A 17,697-nucleotide genomic window follows, 5' to 3' on the forward strand; every position below is an offset into this window, starting at 1 on the left:
GAAATGAGGGTAAATCACAGGTAAACAAAAAGTCGTGCCGTAAAAGTCAGTCATTCCGAACTTTAATTTGGCATGAAAACAGAACAAAAAAAGAAGAACATTCCATAAACTGAAAGGCCTACTGAAATGACATTTTCTTATTTAAACGGGGATAGCAGATTCATTCTATGTGTCATACTTGATCATTTCGCGATATTGCCATATTTTTGCTGAAAGGATTTAGTACAGAACATTGACGATAAAGTTCCAACTTTTGGTCGCTGATAAAAAAAGCTTTGCTTGTACCGGAAGTAGCGTGACGTCACAGGTTGAAAGGCTCCTCACATTTCCCCATTGTTTACACCAGCAGCGAGAGCGATTCGGACCGAGAAAGCGACGATTACCCCATTAATTTGAGCGAGGATGAAAGATTAGTGAATGAGGAACGTGAGAGTGAAGTGAAGACTAGAGTGCAGTGCATGACATATCTTTTTTCGCTCTGACCGTAACTTAGGTACAAGCTGGCTCATTGGATTCCACACTTTCTCCTTTTTCTATTGTGGATCACGGATTTGTATTTTAAACCACCTCGGATATTATATCCTCTTGAAAATGAGAGTCGAGAATGCGAAATGGACATTCACAGTGACTTTTATCACCACGACAATACATCGGTGAAGCACTTTAGCTACGGAGCTAACGTGATAGCATCGTGCTTAAATGCAGATAGAAACAAAATAAATAATCCCCTGACTGGAAGGATAGACAGAAGAACAACAATACTACCAAACTCTGGACTTGTAACTACACGGTTAATACTGTACTGCCGGACGAAGCCTAGCAATGCTGTTGCTAACGACGCCATTGAAGCTAACTTAGCTACGGGACCTCGACAGATCTATGCTAAAATCATTAGCTATCCACCTACACCAGCCCTCATCTGCTTATCAACACCCGTGCTCACCTGCGTTCCAGCGATCGACGGCACGACGAAGGACTTCACCCGATCATTGATGCGGTCGGCGGCTAGCGTCGGATAGCGCGTCTGCTATCCAACTCAAAGTCCTCCTGGTTGTGTTGCTGCAGCCAGCCGCTAATACAACGATCCCACCTACAACTTCCCGGGCGCGGCCAAGCTGCTGCCCACTGCTCCCCTCACCTCCCATGGGGTGATCAAGGGGATGGGTCAAATGCAGAGGACAAATTTCACCACACCTAGTGTGTGTGTGACAATCATTGGTACTTTAACTTTAACTTTAACTTTCTTCTTTGCAGTCTTCATTGTTCATTAAACAAATTGCAAAAGATTCACCAACACAGATGTCCAGAATACTGTGGAATTTTGCGATGAAAACAGAGCTGTTTGTATTGTGATACAATGTGTCCGAATACTTCCGTTTCAACCATTGCCGTCACGCGCATACGTCATCATACCTAGACGTTTTCAACCGGAAGTTTCGCGGGAAATTTAAAATTGCACTTTATAAGTTAACCCGGCCGTATTGGCATGTGTTGCAATGTTAAGATTTCATCATTGATATATAAACTATCAGACTGCGTGGTCGGTAGTAGTGGGTTTCAGTAGGCCTTTAAGTGTTATTTCATCTTTCTTCTATGTTTTATATGGACAATTTGGCAGGGCACCAACCTACCTCATAGATATTGAGGAGACATTAAGGAAAACTATAACACTCCCCATTACTGCCTGTCCTTTTTTAAAATATTTGTTTAATGTTAATGTAACAAAATCGCACAATTACCGCAATTTTCAGACTATAAGGCGCACTTAAAATCCTTTCATTTTCTCGAAACTCAACAGTGCGCCTTATAGCCCGTTGCGCCTAATGTACGGAATATTTTTGGTTGTGCTTACCGACCTTGAAGCTATTTTATTTGGTACATAGTGAAATGATAAGTGTGACCAGTAGATGGCAGTCACACATAAGAGATATGTGTAGACTGCAATATGACTCTAGTAATGAGTTTATACCTAAATATTCAGGCTACGCTTTGTAAAGTATTATTTTAAATATTAATCATTTTTACCTTACATTCCAAATATCCGTTACAGTTTCAAACATGTTGAAGGGGTCATATTATGATATTATTCTACATGTAAACTCCAAAATTGTATATGTTGCATCGAAAATATAGAACATTATGCACGGCGCTCAAAAATCTATCAAAATGTTTCAGTACGACTTTGGTAAGCTATGAATCCACACCGCTTGATGGATTGTACTGTGTTTCAACATACGAGTATTTTTATGGTGTTTGTATAAGGTAAGACATATTAGCTGGCGTTTTGTTTCACAATATTATGCAAAAGCAACTTTTCTGTCAAAAAGCAGCTTGAAGATGATCTGTAAAACATAATCTATGCAACATTTTGACCAAAGAACCACGATTACATGTTATGTAGACCACAAGGAAGTGTTTTCAATTTAGAAAAAAATAATAATAATATGACCCCTTTTAATGTGCCCTATAATCCGGTGCGCCTTTTGTATGAAAATAGACCTGAATAAACCCGCTCAACGGCAGGGCACCTTACAATCCGGTGCACCCTATGGTCCGGAAAATACGGTAATTAAGATATATCATGACTCTTTAAAAAAACATTGCAACGGGGTAGGGGTACCTTTAATGTTTGAACTAATACAGTACAAATTCCCGGTGCCTAGAAATCAATATCGATACTCTACAGTACTAATTTTAGTAATTTTGTGTGCATGTTCATGTGGTAATTAATGTGCATTTGTTGATAAACTGTCGTTTTTTAGTCAACAATTAACACTGAGCCGATGATTACTGTGCTATTCAATTTCTAGATTTTGTTTGCTTACATTTGAGGCTGGTTTTACAAATATGCATTCATTTCAGTTTGTCCTTGGTCGCGGTTCTGTTGTCAGAAGTATTTGCCATTAAGTTGAATGTGTTATGATCCGCTGCACGGATCATGTTCTGTTTGGTTTTTGGACTCCTTCAGTTCCTGTTTTTGTGCACCCTTGAGTTTGTTTTTAGTTACCATGGGTGCTTATTATTTCCACCTGTCTCTGATTGGTGTTCGGGACGCTCACCTGTTTCCGGAGCACTAATCAGAAGCATTATTTAAGCCTGCCTTTGCCGGTCAGTCGGCCTGGCTTCCTAATTTGCGTTATGCAACAGTCGACGACAGTTTTGATTCCTGCTAGCTTCCACGCTAGGCTCTTTTGGTTTTTGCTTTCCATGCTATGAGCACATTTTTGTTTGTTCGCGTCTGACTTATTTCTAAAATAAATAATTTCCTACCTGCACGCTATGTCCGAAGTCCATCTGCATCCTGGGAGAACGAACCCCTGCATCATCATGCGACCCGGTCTTCACAGAATGTGCTTTTCTTTTCTTCTAAAAATCAGTGTTTGCAATCTAGTAAGTAAGTAAGAAAATTTTATTTATGAAGCGTTTTTTACAGATAAAATCACAAAGCGCTGTACAAAACATAGGTGAAGTAAAACAATTCAATTAAAACAACAGGGGCAACATCATAATAGGAATACAAAGTGGATTAAAAATGACAGTTAAAAGTTGAATTAACTAAAAGGTTTATTCAAAAGAGAAGTTTTCAAATTGTTCTTAAAAGTGTCAACACAGTCAAGATCATGGAGGGACTGGTGCAAGTTGTTCCAGAGTCTGGGAGCTATAGCCTGGAATGCCAGGTCTCCACGGGTTTTAAAATTAGTTTTGGGGATCTTTAGAAGACCCTGGCCTGAAGACCGTAGGCTGCGCCCTGAAGAGTAGGGGCATAACAAGTCAGTGATGTACTGAGGGGCCCCACCATGCAACGCACGGAAAGTCAGGACTAAAAACTTAAACTCAATGCTGAATTTGACTGGAAACTAATGAAGACTGGATGAAATGGGGGTGATATGGGCTGTTCTGGGTGCACCGGCCCTGAAGAGTAGGGGCATAACAAGTCAGTGATGTACTGAGGGGCCCCACCATGCAACGCACGGAAAGTCAGGACTAAAATCTTAAACTCAATGCGGAATTTGACTGGAAGCTAATGAAGACTGGATGAAATGGGGGTGATATGGGCTGTTCTGGGTGCACCGGTCAAAAGTCTGGCAGCTGCATTTCTACCGTCTCAAGTCTCTTTAGCGTTGACTTGTTGAAAAGAGTGAATAGTAATTGCAATAGTCAATGTGAGATGAAATGAACGTGTGAATGATCATTTCGAGATCCAATTTTGACATCAAATTTCTCATTTTAGAAATATTTCTGATGTGATAAAAACAGTTTTTGGTCAGTTGATGGAAGTGACCCTCTAAAGACATTAACTGATCAAACACAATCCCAAGGTTTCTGAGGCTGCTTTTAACAGATGCACCTAGAGCACCAAGGGAGGTTCTCAGTTCGAACATTAAATATCTTGTCTTTGCCGTCTATTCAATTGAATATAAGTTGAAAATAATTTGCAAATCATTGTATTCGGATTTTATTATGAATTACACAAGGTGCCAACTTCACTTGTTTTGGGTTTTCTATTTGGCATACTTGCTTTGTTGGCATGGACAATTGCAACATTACCAAGAGGCAGTCTGAGTTTGCTTGCCAAGTTCTTGAGGCAGTGCCAAGTCTGCAACCAGAAGTGAGGTCACATGTAACAAAAAGGTATAGAACATTTGTATCGTTTATTTTTTACGTAGACCGGTATCTCGTACTACCAGTGAATTCAGTCAGTACCGATAAAGTACCAAATTTGGTCTCTATTCCTAGTAGCTACGTATCAAAATCCAATCAATGTAGTAGACTTCTACAACATAATTGTATTGTTTGTTTAGACAGTTTTTTCTGGTCACGTAATCTTGCCAAGACATCTATCACAAGAGTTCTATGAGATATGTGCCAGTCACATTTTATTGGTTATTTAAATATTTAAGTAGCAAATTAGTGACTGATAGTGATGTGTATACAGAACTGTCACTTGTGATGAAATACAAGAGAGGCAGTAATTGGTACAAAGCCACACCACAGAGTTTATAACAAAGCATTCATTCTCACAAGAAACTGTTAGATGCTGTGGTTGAACTGCCGTCAGCCTTTCGGATAACGTTGAAGGCCAGCAATTTTGCTGGACCAAAAATGGGACAAGAACAGAGAAAAGACTTTAGGGAGATTAGATTAGGAGAAGACGGATAGGTTTTCTTTGAAGGACCAGGCAACCACAAGGTCTATGAAGGTTAGAGATAATGGCAGTTGGGAGAATGCATGGGTGTTGGTAATCTTGGTAAACTGTGACATTTGAAGACATCAGAACATGTACACAGCCTTTAAAGGCTCCAGCTCTTGGGAAATGTATTTTTATTGTTTCAGTTTATGCTTGAGAAAATTGAGGAACTGACTTTCAAGATAGAGGTGGCAAGGAACAATGCAATACTGTAATGTGAGAGAAACTGGTTGATTTTTATAAATAAATGGCTGTGATGATAATGGCAATGAGGGATTTCTAATTACTGCTATGTTGGAATTCTTATAAATATTGATACTGTTGTTGATATTAGTCATTTTTGTTTGACTACTTTGTGTGTCCTCTCAATTACTCGGTTGATTGTTATTCTGAATGTTGCTGGTTTGGTTATGGAATTGTAATTGTATTATTATGGTATTATTGTGTATTATTTTGTTGGATTGATTAATAAAAGTAAAATAAAAACATATATAAAAAATGTATCACATCCAAAATATTCTCAATTGTAAAAATACATTGAATTAATCAAACCTATGTGCTTGTAATTAGCCTGACATGTTAATGAGATGTCATCATGGTTTGTTAAAGTTAAATCCTGCAGTCCTACACTACAGTCATGGCTCTCAGCTATTTCTGCCATACCTCACAAGAGCACACACAAAGTGTGTGCCCTACCTTAACTACAATACTATTGAGAATCTGATTATATTTATTTATTTATTTACCTATATATGTGTGTATGCTGATACTTTATTTTGTTTTATCCGGTACTTGGTACTCATTAAGCTAAATATGCTACCGTGTGTACTAAATTGTGTGCCATCTAGTGCAGTGGTTCTTAACCTGGGTTCGATCGAACCCTAGGGGTTCGGTGAGTTGGGCTCAGGGGTTCGGCGGAGGTCAAGACACACCCGACTCATTGTGTAAATAAAAACTTCTCCCTATCGGCATATTACGGATACGACAACAGCAGAAGTCAGACTGATTTGCAGGTGTGTAATTTGTTGTGAGTTTATGCACTGTGTTGGTTTTGTTCTTTGAACACGGTGATATTCATGCACGGTTCATTTTGTGCACCAGTAAAAAAACATGGTAACACTTTAGTATGGGGAACATATTCACCATTAATTACTTGCTTATTAACATGCAAATTAGTAACATATTGGCTCTTAACTAGTCATTGTTAAGTACTTATTAATGTCTTATTCGGCATGGCCTTATTATAACCCTAACCCTCTAACCCTGGCCCTAACCCTCTAACTCTATCCCTAACCAAATAACTCTAAATTAAGTCTTTGTTACTTAGAATATGCTCCCCATACTAAAGTGTTACCAAAAACATATAACTTTGTCTTGAATTTGAAAAAAAACAACATTTTATTTTTCCCTAAAGAAGGGTTCGGTGAATGCGCATATGAAACTGGTGGGGTTCGGTACCTCCAACAAGGTTAAGAACCACTGATCTAGTGTGTTCAAAGTTCTTTGGATCCTAGAGAAGCAAAACATCGGGATGATTTTCTGATATTGATGAAAACAAAGTGAGGCTGGTCATGAGTTGAAACAGAAGTGTCTGATTCTGAAAAAAGAAAAGTAAAATCCTTCCCAGAATCTGAGTTGTAACCACTGTATTTAAAACCCCTTTTAAAGGCCTACTGAAAGCCACTACTACCGACCACGCAGTCTGATAGTTTATATATCAATGATGAAATCTTAACATTGCAACACATGCCAATACGGCCGGGTTAACTTATAAAGTGACATTTAAAACTTCCCGGGAAATATCCGGCTGAAACATCGCGGTATGATGACGTATGCGCGTGACGAAGTCCGAGTAACGAAAGTTATGGTACCCCGTAGAATCCTATACAAAAAGCTCTGTTTTCATTTCATAATTCCACAGTATTCTGGACATCTTTTGCAATTTTTTTAATGAACAATGAAGGCTGCAAAGAAGACAGTTGTAGGTGGGATCAGTGTATTAGCAGCGGACTACAGCAACACAACCAGGAGGACTTTGTTGGAGCGCTAGCCGCGCTAGCCGCCGACCTCACCTTGACTTCCTACGTCTACGGGCCGCCAAACGCATCGGGTGAAGTCCTTCGTCCTTCTGCCGATCGCTGGAACGCAGGTGAGCACGGGTGTTGATGAGCAAATGAGGGCTGGCTGACGTAGGTGGAGAGCTAATGTTTTTAGCATAGCTCTGTGCAGTCCGGTTGCTAAGTTAGCTTCAATGGCGTCGTTAGCACAGCATTGTTAACCTTCGCCAGCCTGGAAAGCATTAACCGTGTATTTACATGTCCATGGTTTAATAGTATTGTTGATTTTCTATATATCCTTCCAGTCAGGGGTTTATTTCTTTTGTTTCTATATGCAGTTAAAGCAAGATGCTATCACGTTAGCTCGTAGCTAAAGCATTTCGCCGATGTATTGTCGTGGAGATAAAAGGCACTGAATGTCCATTTCGTGTTCTCGACTCTCATTTTCAAGAGGATATAGTATCCAAGGTGGTTTAAAATACAAATCTGTGATCTACAATAGAAAAAGGAGAGTGTGGAATCCAATGAGCCAGCTTGTACCTAAGTTACGGTCAGAGCGAAAAAAGATACGTCCATCGCTGCTTCTCAAGTCATTCACTGTAACGTTCCTCATCTACGAATCTTTCATCCTCGCTCAAATTAATGGGGTAATCATCACTTTCTCGGTCCGAATCTCTCTCGCTCCATTGTAAACAACGGAGAATTGTGAGGAATCCTAGCTCCTGTGACGTCACGCTACTTCCGGTACAGGCAAGGCTTTTTTTTTATCAGCGAGCAAAAGTTGCGAACTTTATCGTCGATTTTCTCTACTAAATCCTTTCAGCAAAAATATGGCAATATCGCGAAATGATCAAGTATGACACATAGAATGGATCTGCTATTCCCGTTTAAATAAAAAAATCATTTCAGTAGGCCTTTAATAAACAATGTAATTTTAGCTATCACCATTTTTGTTTTTTTATTAGCACTGTTGTGTAGGGAGAACCAATACCAGTACCTGGGAATTTATCAACGGTACCAATTTTCGCAACTTTTTTTTTTTTTTTACATTTTGATGTGTCAATAAATCTTAATTGTTTAAATACAAAATCTCATGTTTTGTTATTCAACATCTAACAGTTAGCTGATAATAATAACTCTGCTGTCCATTTGTTATATCTTGTTTTCTTACACTTGTGAGTCTTGTTCGCAAGTGTTGTATGTTAGACTTTGCATGCAGTTGCAATTCAAGACATTGGATGTATAGAGATGGTGTGTTGCAATAGTCAGGAAGTAGTCTTTGCCATGAAGTTAAACCCATGTTTACACTGTAAGTATTGTAATTATTACACACCAGCAGTTTGATTATAAGATGCATCTTAGTTGTAGTTTTTTTTACCAACACGTTAAAATCGCCCCTAAAATTGCTAATGCTAATCAGTAGCATGTATGTGACATCCATCCATCAATTTTCGACCGCTTGTCCCTTTTGAGGTCACGGGGGGTGCTGGAGCCTATATCAGCTTTATTCAGGCATATTCAATGTAAATTAGTATTAAGTTAGCACATTTTCAAAAATGTGGCCTTATTTTTAAGAGCTTTCATCAGGCATGCTTGCTTTATATGTATAGAAAATTGCAAAATTACCTAGAGACAGTCCACTTCCTGTCAAAGAAAAAAGGCTCCGCTTCTGCTACCGGAGTTTTTGTTAAGTCTGAAGATTTTGACCACTGATTTGCGATCACAGCCACAGGAGAGTACCCTGGCATCTTCGATCTGATTTTGGTAGTTGAAAGGCACTGATACGCTGAAATAAGGCGAGTTGGAAGAGCCGTTAGCCTCAAGCCAACAGCGCCTCCCGCAGTTCAAAGCGGTTGCCTAGCAACCAAAAGCTACGGCGAGTTTACAGCTGTTTTAAAGTGATCCCGACGTCGCAGAGTGATATAAGTTGACAGGCTGACACCTCAAATTGATCTCTGAACGGCGCAAGGTACGAAATTGTTGAAAAAACAAGTTAAAAGTGCCGCAAGTTGCTAAAGAAGTAACTGCCGTTGAGACATAAGAGGCACTGATGTCAGCGACTGCCGCAATGCCAAAAGTTAAAGGATTGACTGGAAAGACTGATTTGAAGCTGGGCACAGGACATAATGGGAATCAAGAAGGGATATTACAAAAACAATTCCAGGAATTTAAAGAAGAAATGATAGAAAAATGGGAAGAAATGATGGATGGATGGAAAGAGGATTTGAAAGAAATGAAAAAAGAGAACAAGTCCAGAAATAAAGAAGCCACTGAAATTAGCAAACAAATGAAGATCCTTCAAGAAGACAACAACATGCTGAGGAATATCATAGATGAAATGGATCAGGATAAACAAATGAATGATATCATCGTGACAGGGCACCGAATTAAACCAAGATCCTATGCGAAAGCTGTGAATAATGAAGGTGAACCAGATGAAATGGATATGGTCTCAGCAGAACAGCAAGTGGTCAACTTTCTGCAATCAAAAGAAATTTAAATTGACATTAATACCATCGAAACATGCATCCCACTGAACGGAAGAAACAACAACGCCACTCCAGTCGTGCTCGTGAAACTCGTAAACAGAACATCTAAAATGGCATTGCTGAGACAGGGAAAGAAGCTGAAGGGAACAAATGTGTACATGAATGAGCATCTCACAAAACGTAATGCTGGAATCGCCAAGAAAGCACGCGACTTGAGAAAGCAGGGAAAAATCCAGGGAACTTGGAGCGCCAACTGTAAAATCTACATCAAGCTGAATGGAAGTCCAGAAGCAAGAGTAATTGTTGTCCATGACATCAAGGACCTGGACAATTTTTAAAGTTTACACAGCTACCACAACAACGATGATAATGGACTCTGACAGAAAACAAGCACCTAAATTCAGCATTGACACTACTATGTTCCAAGGGACGGCTAAACAAGAGGACCTAGATTCAGGATTGCATCCACCTACACTTATAGAGATTATTGAAACAACATCAAAGATTGTTGAACAAGAAAATATGGAACTAAAAAATTTCTGCAACAAAGATCACAAAAACCAGGATTTGGAAAATGATATAGATCCAGATACAAATGTTTTCTCCCACATCAGTAATAGTTGTTTTTATTATACAGATGATCAATATAATAGCAACATTGCATGTGATAACAAATTGTCAATTATTCATTTTAATAGCAGAAGCTTGTATGCAAATTACAACAACATTAAGAACTTTTTGGAACACATCAACGAACCCTTCAAAGTGATTGCTGTCACAGAAACATGGATTGATGATAAAAAAGGAATATATTTTGATCTGGAAGGATATGAACTAAACTACATCAACAGAACCAACAAAAATGGAGGAGGAGTAGCTGTGTACATGATGAAGAACCTGAACTACAAAGTGGTAAAAAACATGTCATTTGCTATAGATAATATCTTAGAATGTATAACCATTAAAATATGTCAGGAAAAAAGCAAAAACATATTCATCAGTTGGATATATAGATCACCTAAGTCAAGTATAGAAACATTTGAAGAATGGATCAAGGCTACTTACATGGACAACTCAGTAATAAGCAGAGAAAGAATAATCAACCATGGATGACAAAATGATTAAAAAATGCTTGTAAGAAGAATACACTATATAGAAAATGTATAGCACAAAGAAGTATAGAGGCAGAAATTAAGTCCAAAAAGTATAAAAACAAGTTAACAGACATACTACGATCATGTAGAAAAGAATATTACAGTGAATTATTGGACAGGAACAAAAATAATATGAGAGCAACATGGGGCATCCCCAATAGCATTATTAAAAATGGAACTAAGAGGGACTACCCTCAATACTTCTTAGACGGAAATAAAAAAAATGACAACATAAAGGAAGTAGTTGAAAGCTTCAATAATTATTTTGTAAATATTGGACCAAAATTGGAAGAAAGGATCCCAGACCCAGTTTCAATCGAGGACTATAATGATACCATAGAGCGAAATCCCAACTCCATGTTCCTCAGTAATGTGACACAGGAGGAAATAGTTACAATCGTGAAAAAATGTAAATCTAAGACTTCAACTGATTGTAATGGAATTGATATGGAAACGATAAAAAAGGTTATTGAAGAGATCTCAGGACCATTAATGTATATCAGTAACCTATCATTTCAAACAAGAACATTTCCAAACAAAATGAAAATAGCTAAAGTTGCACCAATTTATGAGACTGGAGACAAACATCAATTTACAAATTATAGACCTGTTTCTCTACTTCCACAATTTTCTAAAATCATTGAAAAACTGTTCAATAACAGATTAGAAAGTTTCATAAATAAAAATAGAATACTCGAAGAGAACCAATATGGATACAGAGCTAATGTTTCAACTCCAATGGCTTTAATTGAAATTACAGAAGAAATTACCAATGCAATAGATAGTAAAAAATGTGCGGCAGCGGTTTTTATGGATTTAACTAAAGCATTTGACACAATTAATCACAGTATTTTAATCAAAAAACTAGAACGATATGGCATCGGAGGGTTAGTCTTAAACTGGATAACAAGTTATCTAACGAACAGGAAACAATACGTGAAGCTAGGCGAACACACATCTACAACGCTAAATATATCCTGTGGTGTACCTCAGGGATCAATACTAGGACCTAAATTATTCAACCTCTATATAAATGACATTTGTAAAGTTACAAAAGATTTAAAGTTAGTATTATTTGCGGATGATACAACAGCGTTTTGTTCAGGAGAGAACACACAGGAGATAATACAAATAATAACAGAAGAAATTAACAAATTAAAAAGATGGTTTGACAAAAACAGACTATCGTTGAATCTTAGTAAAACTAAAATAATGCTATTTGGTAACACTAGAAGAGAAAGTCAAACACAAATACAAATAGACGGAATAGAAATTGAAAGAGTAAATGAAACCAAATTTCTAGGTATAATGATTGATGATAAATTGAACTGGAAATCTCACGTAAAAAATATACAACATAAAGTTGCAAGAAACACGTCAATAATGAATAAAGCAAAACATGTTCTAGACCAAAAATCCCTTCATATTCTCTACTGCTCGCTAGTGTTACCATATCTGAGCTACTGTGTAGAAATATGGGGAAATAATTACAAAAGTACACTTCATTCACTAACGGTGCTACAAAAAAGATCAGTTAGAATAATACATAATGTTGGATATAGAGAACATACAAACCCTTTATTTATTGAATCAAAAATACTGAAATTCCACGACATAGTGAATTTGCAAACAGCTAAAATGATGCACAAAGCAAACTATAACCTGCTACCCAAGAATATACAACAATTATTCTCAAAAAAAGAGGACAAATATAATCTTAGAGAAAAACGTAATTTAAAACATTTGTATGCACGTACAACACTTAAGACATTCAGTATATCTGTATGTGGAATTAAATTATGGAATGGATTAAGCAAAGCAATCAAACAATGTACTAATATGATCCACTTCAAGAAACTCTTCAAACTTAAAGTGTTTATAAAGTACAAAGAAGAAGAACCATGACAAACATTCTCAATTTATTTCATCCATCCATTCATTCATTCTTAAAGTAATCTTACTTATCTCATCATATGAAATATGACTTACTTCACCAATTATTATTATTAAATTCTTGCTATTATTTATTTATTTATTTTTATTGTGATTACGTATGGACTTTATTGTGAATAAATTGTGAACAGGAAGTGAACAAAAAGTTTTAGCAACTGTTATGTAAAGAAAAGGGGTAGGATTAAATAAGCTCTGCTTCTTCCTACTCCTTTTCGAACATGTTGAAAAGAGAAACTAGAAAGTGTGATGTATCATGTTGTATGCTTGCATGTTCGAAATAAACTCAAACTCAAACTCAAACTATGCGTATGCCCAACAAAAGGCATCAAAATATGGTACTGTTTGATTTTACATGAACCGGTATACGGTATTGCCTACGGAATTGGGAGATGTCCAATAATGGCTTTTTTGCAGATATTCCGATATTGTCCAACTCTAAAATTACCGATACCGATATCAACCAATACTGATATATACAGTCGTGGAATTAACACATTATTATGCCTAATTTTGTTGTGATGCCCCGCTGGATGCATTAAACAATGTAACTTTACCATGAATTGATTAATATAGACCCCGACTTAAACAAGTTGAAAAAGTTATTCGGGTGTTACCATTTAGTGGTCAATTGTACGGAATATTTACTGTACTGTGCAATTTACTAATACAAGTTTCAATCAATCAATCAAAAACAAGGTTTTCCGAAATAAGAGAACAACTTCCAACTCAAGTTATGGAAAAAAGTGCCAACATGGCACTGCCATATTTATTATAGAAGTCACAAAGTGCATTATTTTTTTTAACATGCCTCAAAACAGCAGCTTGGAATTTGGGACATGCTCTCCCTGAGATAATCCTGATACCCATTACAACTATGGGAAATACTATACTTTGACTTGCATTATTTTTATTTTTTTTTAAACATGCCTCAAAACAACAGCTAAAAAAACAATGAAGGCACACAGCTTCAGTCCAGAGTATACTAGAGCATACTTGCCAACCTTGAGACCTCCGAATTCGGGAGATGAGGGGCGGGGTTGAGGTGGGCGGGGTTGGGGGGGCAGTGTTTCCCATAAACTGCCAAGATACCTGTGGCGGTGGGGGCGTGGCTATGGGCGTGGTCACCATGACATCATCGATTAATTTGCATAATTTACTCCAATGATATGATTTTCTCTAAAAAGGCTCAAAAAATGTATACTTACTAATTAATAATAACAGGGTTTTTTTAAACGTCCGTCCATCCATCCATTCATCCGTCCATCCATTTTACAATATAATTACAACACCTTATGTACATATTTATATACAGATTTGAACAATAAGTTATTCACTGAAATATATTTATGAATTGTAGTTCTTACAAAAAATATATCTTATAAAATATAAAAGCTAAAATGTCTCTTAAAGCTCTGCCCCTTTAATTAGTGCATACTAAATAATTTAACTTTAGCCTACTACTATAACCATATTATTTACCAGCAACATAAAGTGAAACAGAGGCAGAGGTGTCCTGCCACAGTGAGTAACAAATAAACAGAAAACAGTAGTGGTCAAATACAAATAAGGCAACAAGAGAAGTATCCTACACTTCTCTTTTGTAAAGTAAATCTGAACAGTCTATATGGGCATCTACATCAACTATATGATTTGCCTGAGAAGCTGGACAGGATAACAAAAAATATATATATACATATTTTTTTTTTTAATTTATTTATATTTATTTAATTGTGGCGGACGTAATGCTTTCGTGGCGGGCCGCCACAAATAAATGAATGTGTGGGAAACACTGGGGGGCGTGGTTTGGTGGTAGCGGGGGTGTATATTGTAGCGTCCCGGAAGAGTTAGTGCTGCAAGGGGTTCTGGGTATTTGTTCTGATGTGTTTATGTTGTGTTACGGTAAGGATGTTCTCCCGAAATGTGTTTGTCATTTTTTGTTTGGTGTGGATTCACAGTGTAGCGCACATTTGTAACAGTGTTAAAGTTGTTAGTACGGCTACCCTCAGTGTGACCTGTATGGCTGTTGATCAAGTATGCCTTGCATTCACTTGTGTGGGTGTAAAAGCCGCATATATTATGTGACTGGGCCGGCACGCAAAGGAAGTGCCTTTAAGGTTTATTGGCGCTCTGTACTTCTCCCTACGTCCGTGTACACAGTGACGTTTTAAAAAGTCATAAACTTTACTTTTTGAAACCGATGCCGATAATTTTTAAACCGATACTGATAATTTCCGATATTACATTTTAAAGCATTTATTGGCCGATAATATCGGCCTGCCGATATTATCGGACATCTCCAGTCGGTACCTAATAAAAGTACGGAATTCGGTACCTATCCCTACTGCCGAGTGATTGAATACTACGATATGCTGCAAAATGTGTTTATTTTTCCATTATTTTTTCGGTGACTTTAATGTTTGAATGTTTTGTACCCACAGTTCCAAAGCCGTTGGACGAAGAGAAGAAGTTCCGCGACTGTGCCGACCTTTACCAGGCAGGCTTTCATAAGAACGGAGTCTACAACATCCAGATCAACCAGCAAGAAAACAAACGGGTGGGAAGCCACAATATATTCTAGCCAGAAGTTCACTGTCATATGAGATGTTGGGGCTTTTTATCACTTTGTCTGGGCACTTTCTTCGTTGATTTAAAAGGACTGGGCATGTTTTCTTTGACTTGGATCAAATTGACTCGTTGCGAGTGAGCTAAAGACACTGAGCCACTGCGGGACATCTGCCACTGACGAGTGCGAATGATGAGTACAAGCTGTGAATACACTTGGCAGCTTTGAAAGTGGAGGAATTTATGAAGGGGTGAGGTGTGAATCAAACATGGAGCTGAACACGAGGGGGACACTCGGGCAGATAGGTGTGTTCTTAACCTCGCCACTGTCCGCCAACTGCTGATTAATGAAGGTGATAATTTGATAAATGAAGAGGTTTAGAGAAGGTGTAAGTGGATTCTATCTGTCAAGCTCCGGGTTGGCGCTGCTGGAATCATCGCAGAACGGTCACTAGTGGTCGTGTTTGCGTGAAGGAGAGGAATGTGAGACGGTCTCCTGGAAATGATTGTGTCAAGGGTACTTCCTTAATTATACCCAGCCTGTGTCCATGTGTGTTCAGCTGTGCGGGCTTGCTGAGGTGAGAGACCTTCCCTACTCCACCCTGGGGTCTACAAACTCAAAACAATAAGGAACACCACAGATAGATCCACAGCCTTGCATTATCAGCTTACGCACACAGAGGTCCGAGGTTAAGAGCCACGTTACAGCCAGGTGTCTCCTGGTATGTGTCCATCCCGGACCTCCACTTTGATCTGAACCCTCTGTTGAGGAACACCTCTGAGGAGTTGATAAAGGATAAGAAGACACTGATTAGTTTTGAGTGGGACAACGATACGTTAATTCTAAACATGATTTACCCTTGAAGCTTTGAAAAAGAAGTGGCCAAACCCAACTGAGATTTGATTGTTTCTGAAGCTGCTCAGAATCACATCAAATGTGCAAAGCATTACATCATCGTGGCTTTACAAGTGGGTCAAAATCCTACATACTCTTTCAGAAATGTATTCATACACCCCCACAAATACTTGGGTAATTGTCTCTTAGCAGGCTTTACCGTGACTAAGCGCTTGCCAAATCTGGCAAACATTGTTCTCGGCACATTTGGCAATGTTAATTTCAACTGGTTGGTTTCCTGGCACGGTCTAACATGGTCCACAAACATCCTATAGACTTGAGGTCAGAACTTTAGAAGGTTATCCTAGAAGCTTTTTGGAATTGTGCCTATCATCCACAATCCCTAAGTGGGAAAAGAACACGTCTTTCCCTTTTCTGTGCTTTGTAAATAGTGAACAGTCGTTCACTATTTACGTAGTACATAGTACGATAGTACAAAACGATAGTACAAAACCCAAAACCAGTGAAGTTGGCACGTTGTGTATTTTGTAAATAAAAACAGAATACAATTATTTGCAAATACTTTTCAACTTATATTCAATTGAATATAATGCAAAAATAAGATATTTAATGAAATGTGGACTCGTCAGACCACAGAACACTTTTCCACTTTGCATCAGTTAATCTTAGATAAGCTCGGGCCCAGCGAAGCCGGCAGCGTTTCTGGGTGTTGTTGATAAATGGCTTTCGCTTTGCATAGTAGAGTTTTAACCTGCACTTACAGATGTAGCGACCAACTGTAGTTACTGACAGTGGTTTTCTGAAGTGTTCTTGAGCCCATGCGGTGATATCCTTTACACACAGATGTCGCTTTTTGATGCAGTACCGCCTGAGGGATCGAAGGTCCCTATTATCATCGCTTATGTGCAGTGATTTTTCCAGATTCTCTGAACCTTTTGATGATATTACGGACCGTACATGGTGAAATCCCTAAATTCCTTGCAATAGCTCGTTGAGAAATGTTGTTCTTAAACTGTTCGACAATTTTCTCACGCATTTGTTCACAAAGTGGTGACCCTCGCCCCATCCTTGTTTGTGAATGACTGAGCATTTTATGGAAGCTGCTTTTATACCCAAACATGGCACCCACCTGTTCCCAATTAGCCTGTTAACCTGTGGGATGTTCCAAATAAGTGTTTGATGAGCATTTCTCAACTTTCTCAGTCTTTTTTGCCACTTGTGCCAGTTTATTTTAAACATGTTGCACGCATCAAATTCCAAATGAGCTAATATTTGCAAAAAAGAATAACGTTTTCAAGTCGAACGTTCATTCAATTGAATATAAGTTGAAAATCGTTCAAATCATTGTATTCTGTTTTTATTTACGATTTACACAATTTTCAGTGGTTTTGGGTTTTGTACAACAATAAGAGTTTCCTGAGTGGCTGGACAGTACAAA

The 17,697-nt window shown here is 38.0% G+C and overlaps 1 protein-coding gene across 2 annotated transcripts in view; it reads left to right on the plus strand.

Annotated features, from left to right (window-relative positions):
- Positions 1-17,697, plus strand: part of angpt1 (angiopoietin 1) — a 208,506-nt gene that overhangs the window by 132,989 nt on the left and 57,820 nt on the right. For both annotated transcript variants that reach the window (XM_062029975.1, XM_062029976.1), the window contains exon 5: positions 15,280-15,395. In XM_062029975.1, coding sequence (XP_061885959.1) covers positions 15,280-15,395 — 116 coding nt within the window. The remainder of the gene's footprint in view (positions 1-15,279; positions 15,396-17,697) is intronic.

The sequence above is a fragment of the Entelurus aequoreus genome, linkage group LG20, assembly GCF_033978785.1.
Source record: "Entelurus aequoreus isolate RoL-2023_Sb linkage group LG20, RoL_Eaeq_v1.1, whole genome shotgun sequence".
In the NCBI taxonomy this organism is placed as follows: domain Eukaryota; kingdom Metazoa; phylum Chordata; class Actinopteri; order Syngnathiformes; family Syngnathidae; genus Entelurus; species Entelurus aequoreus.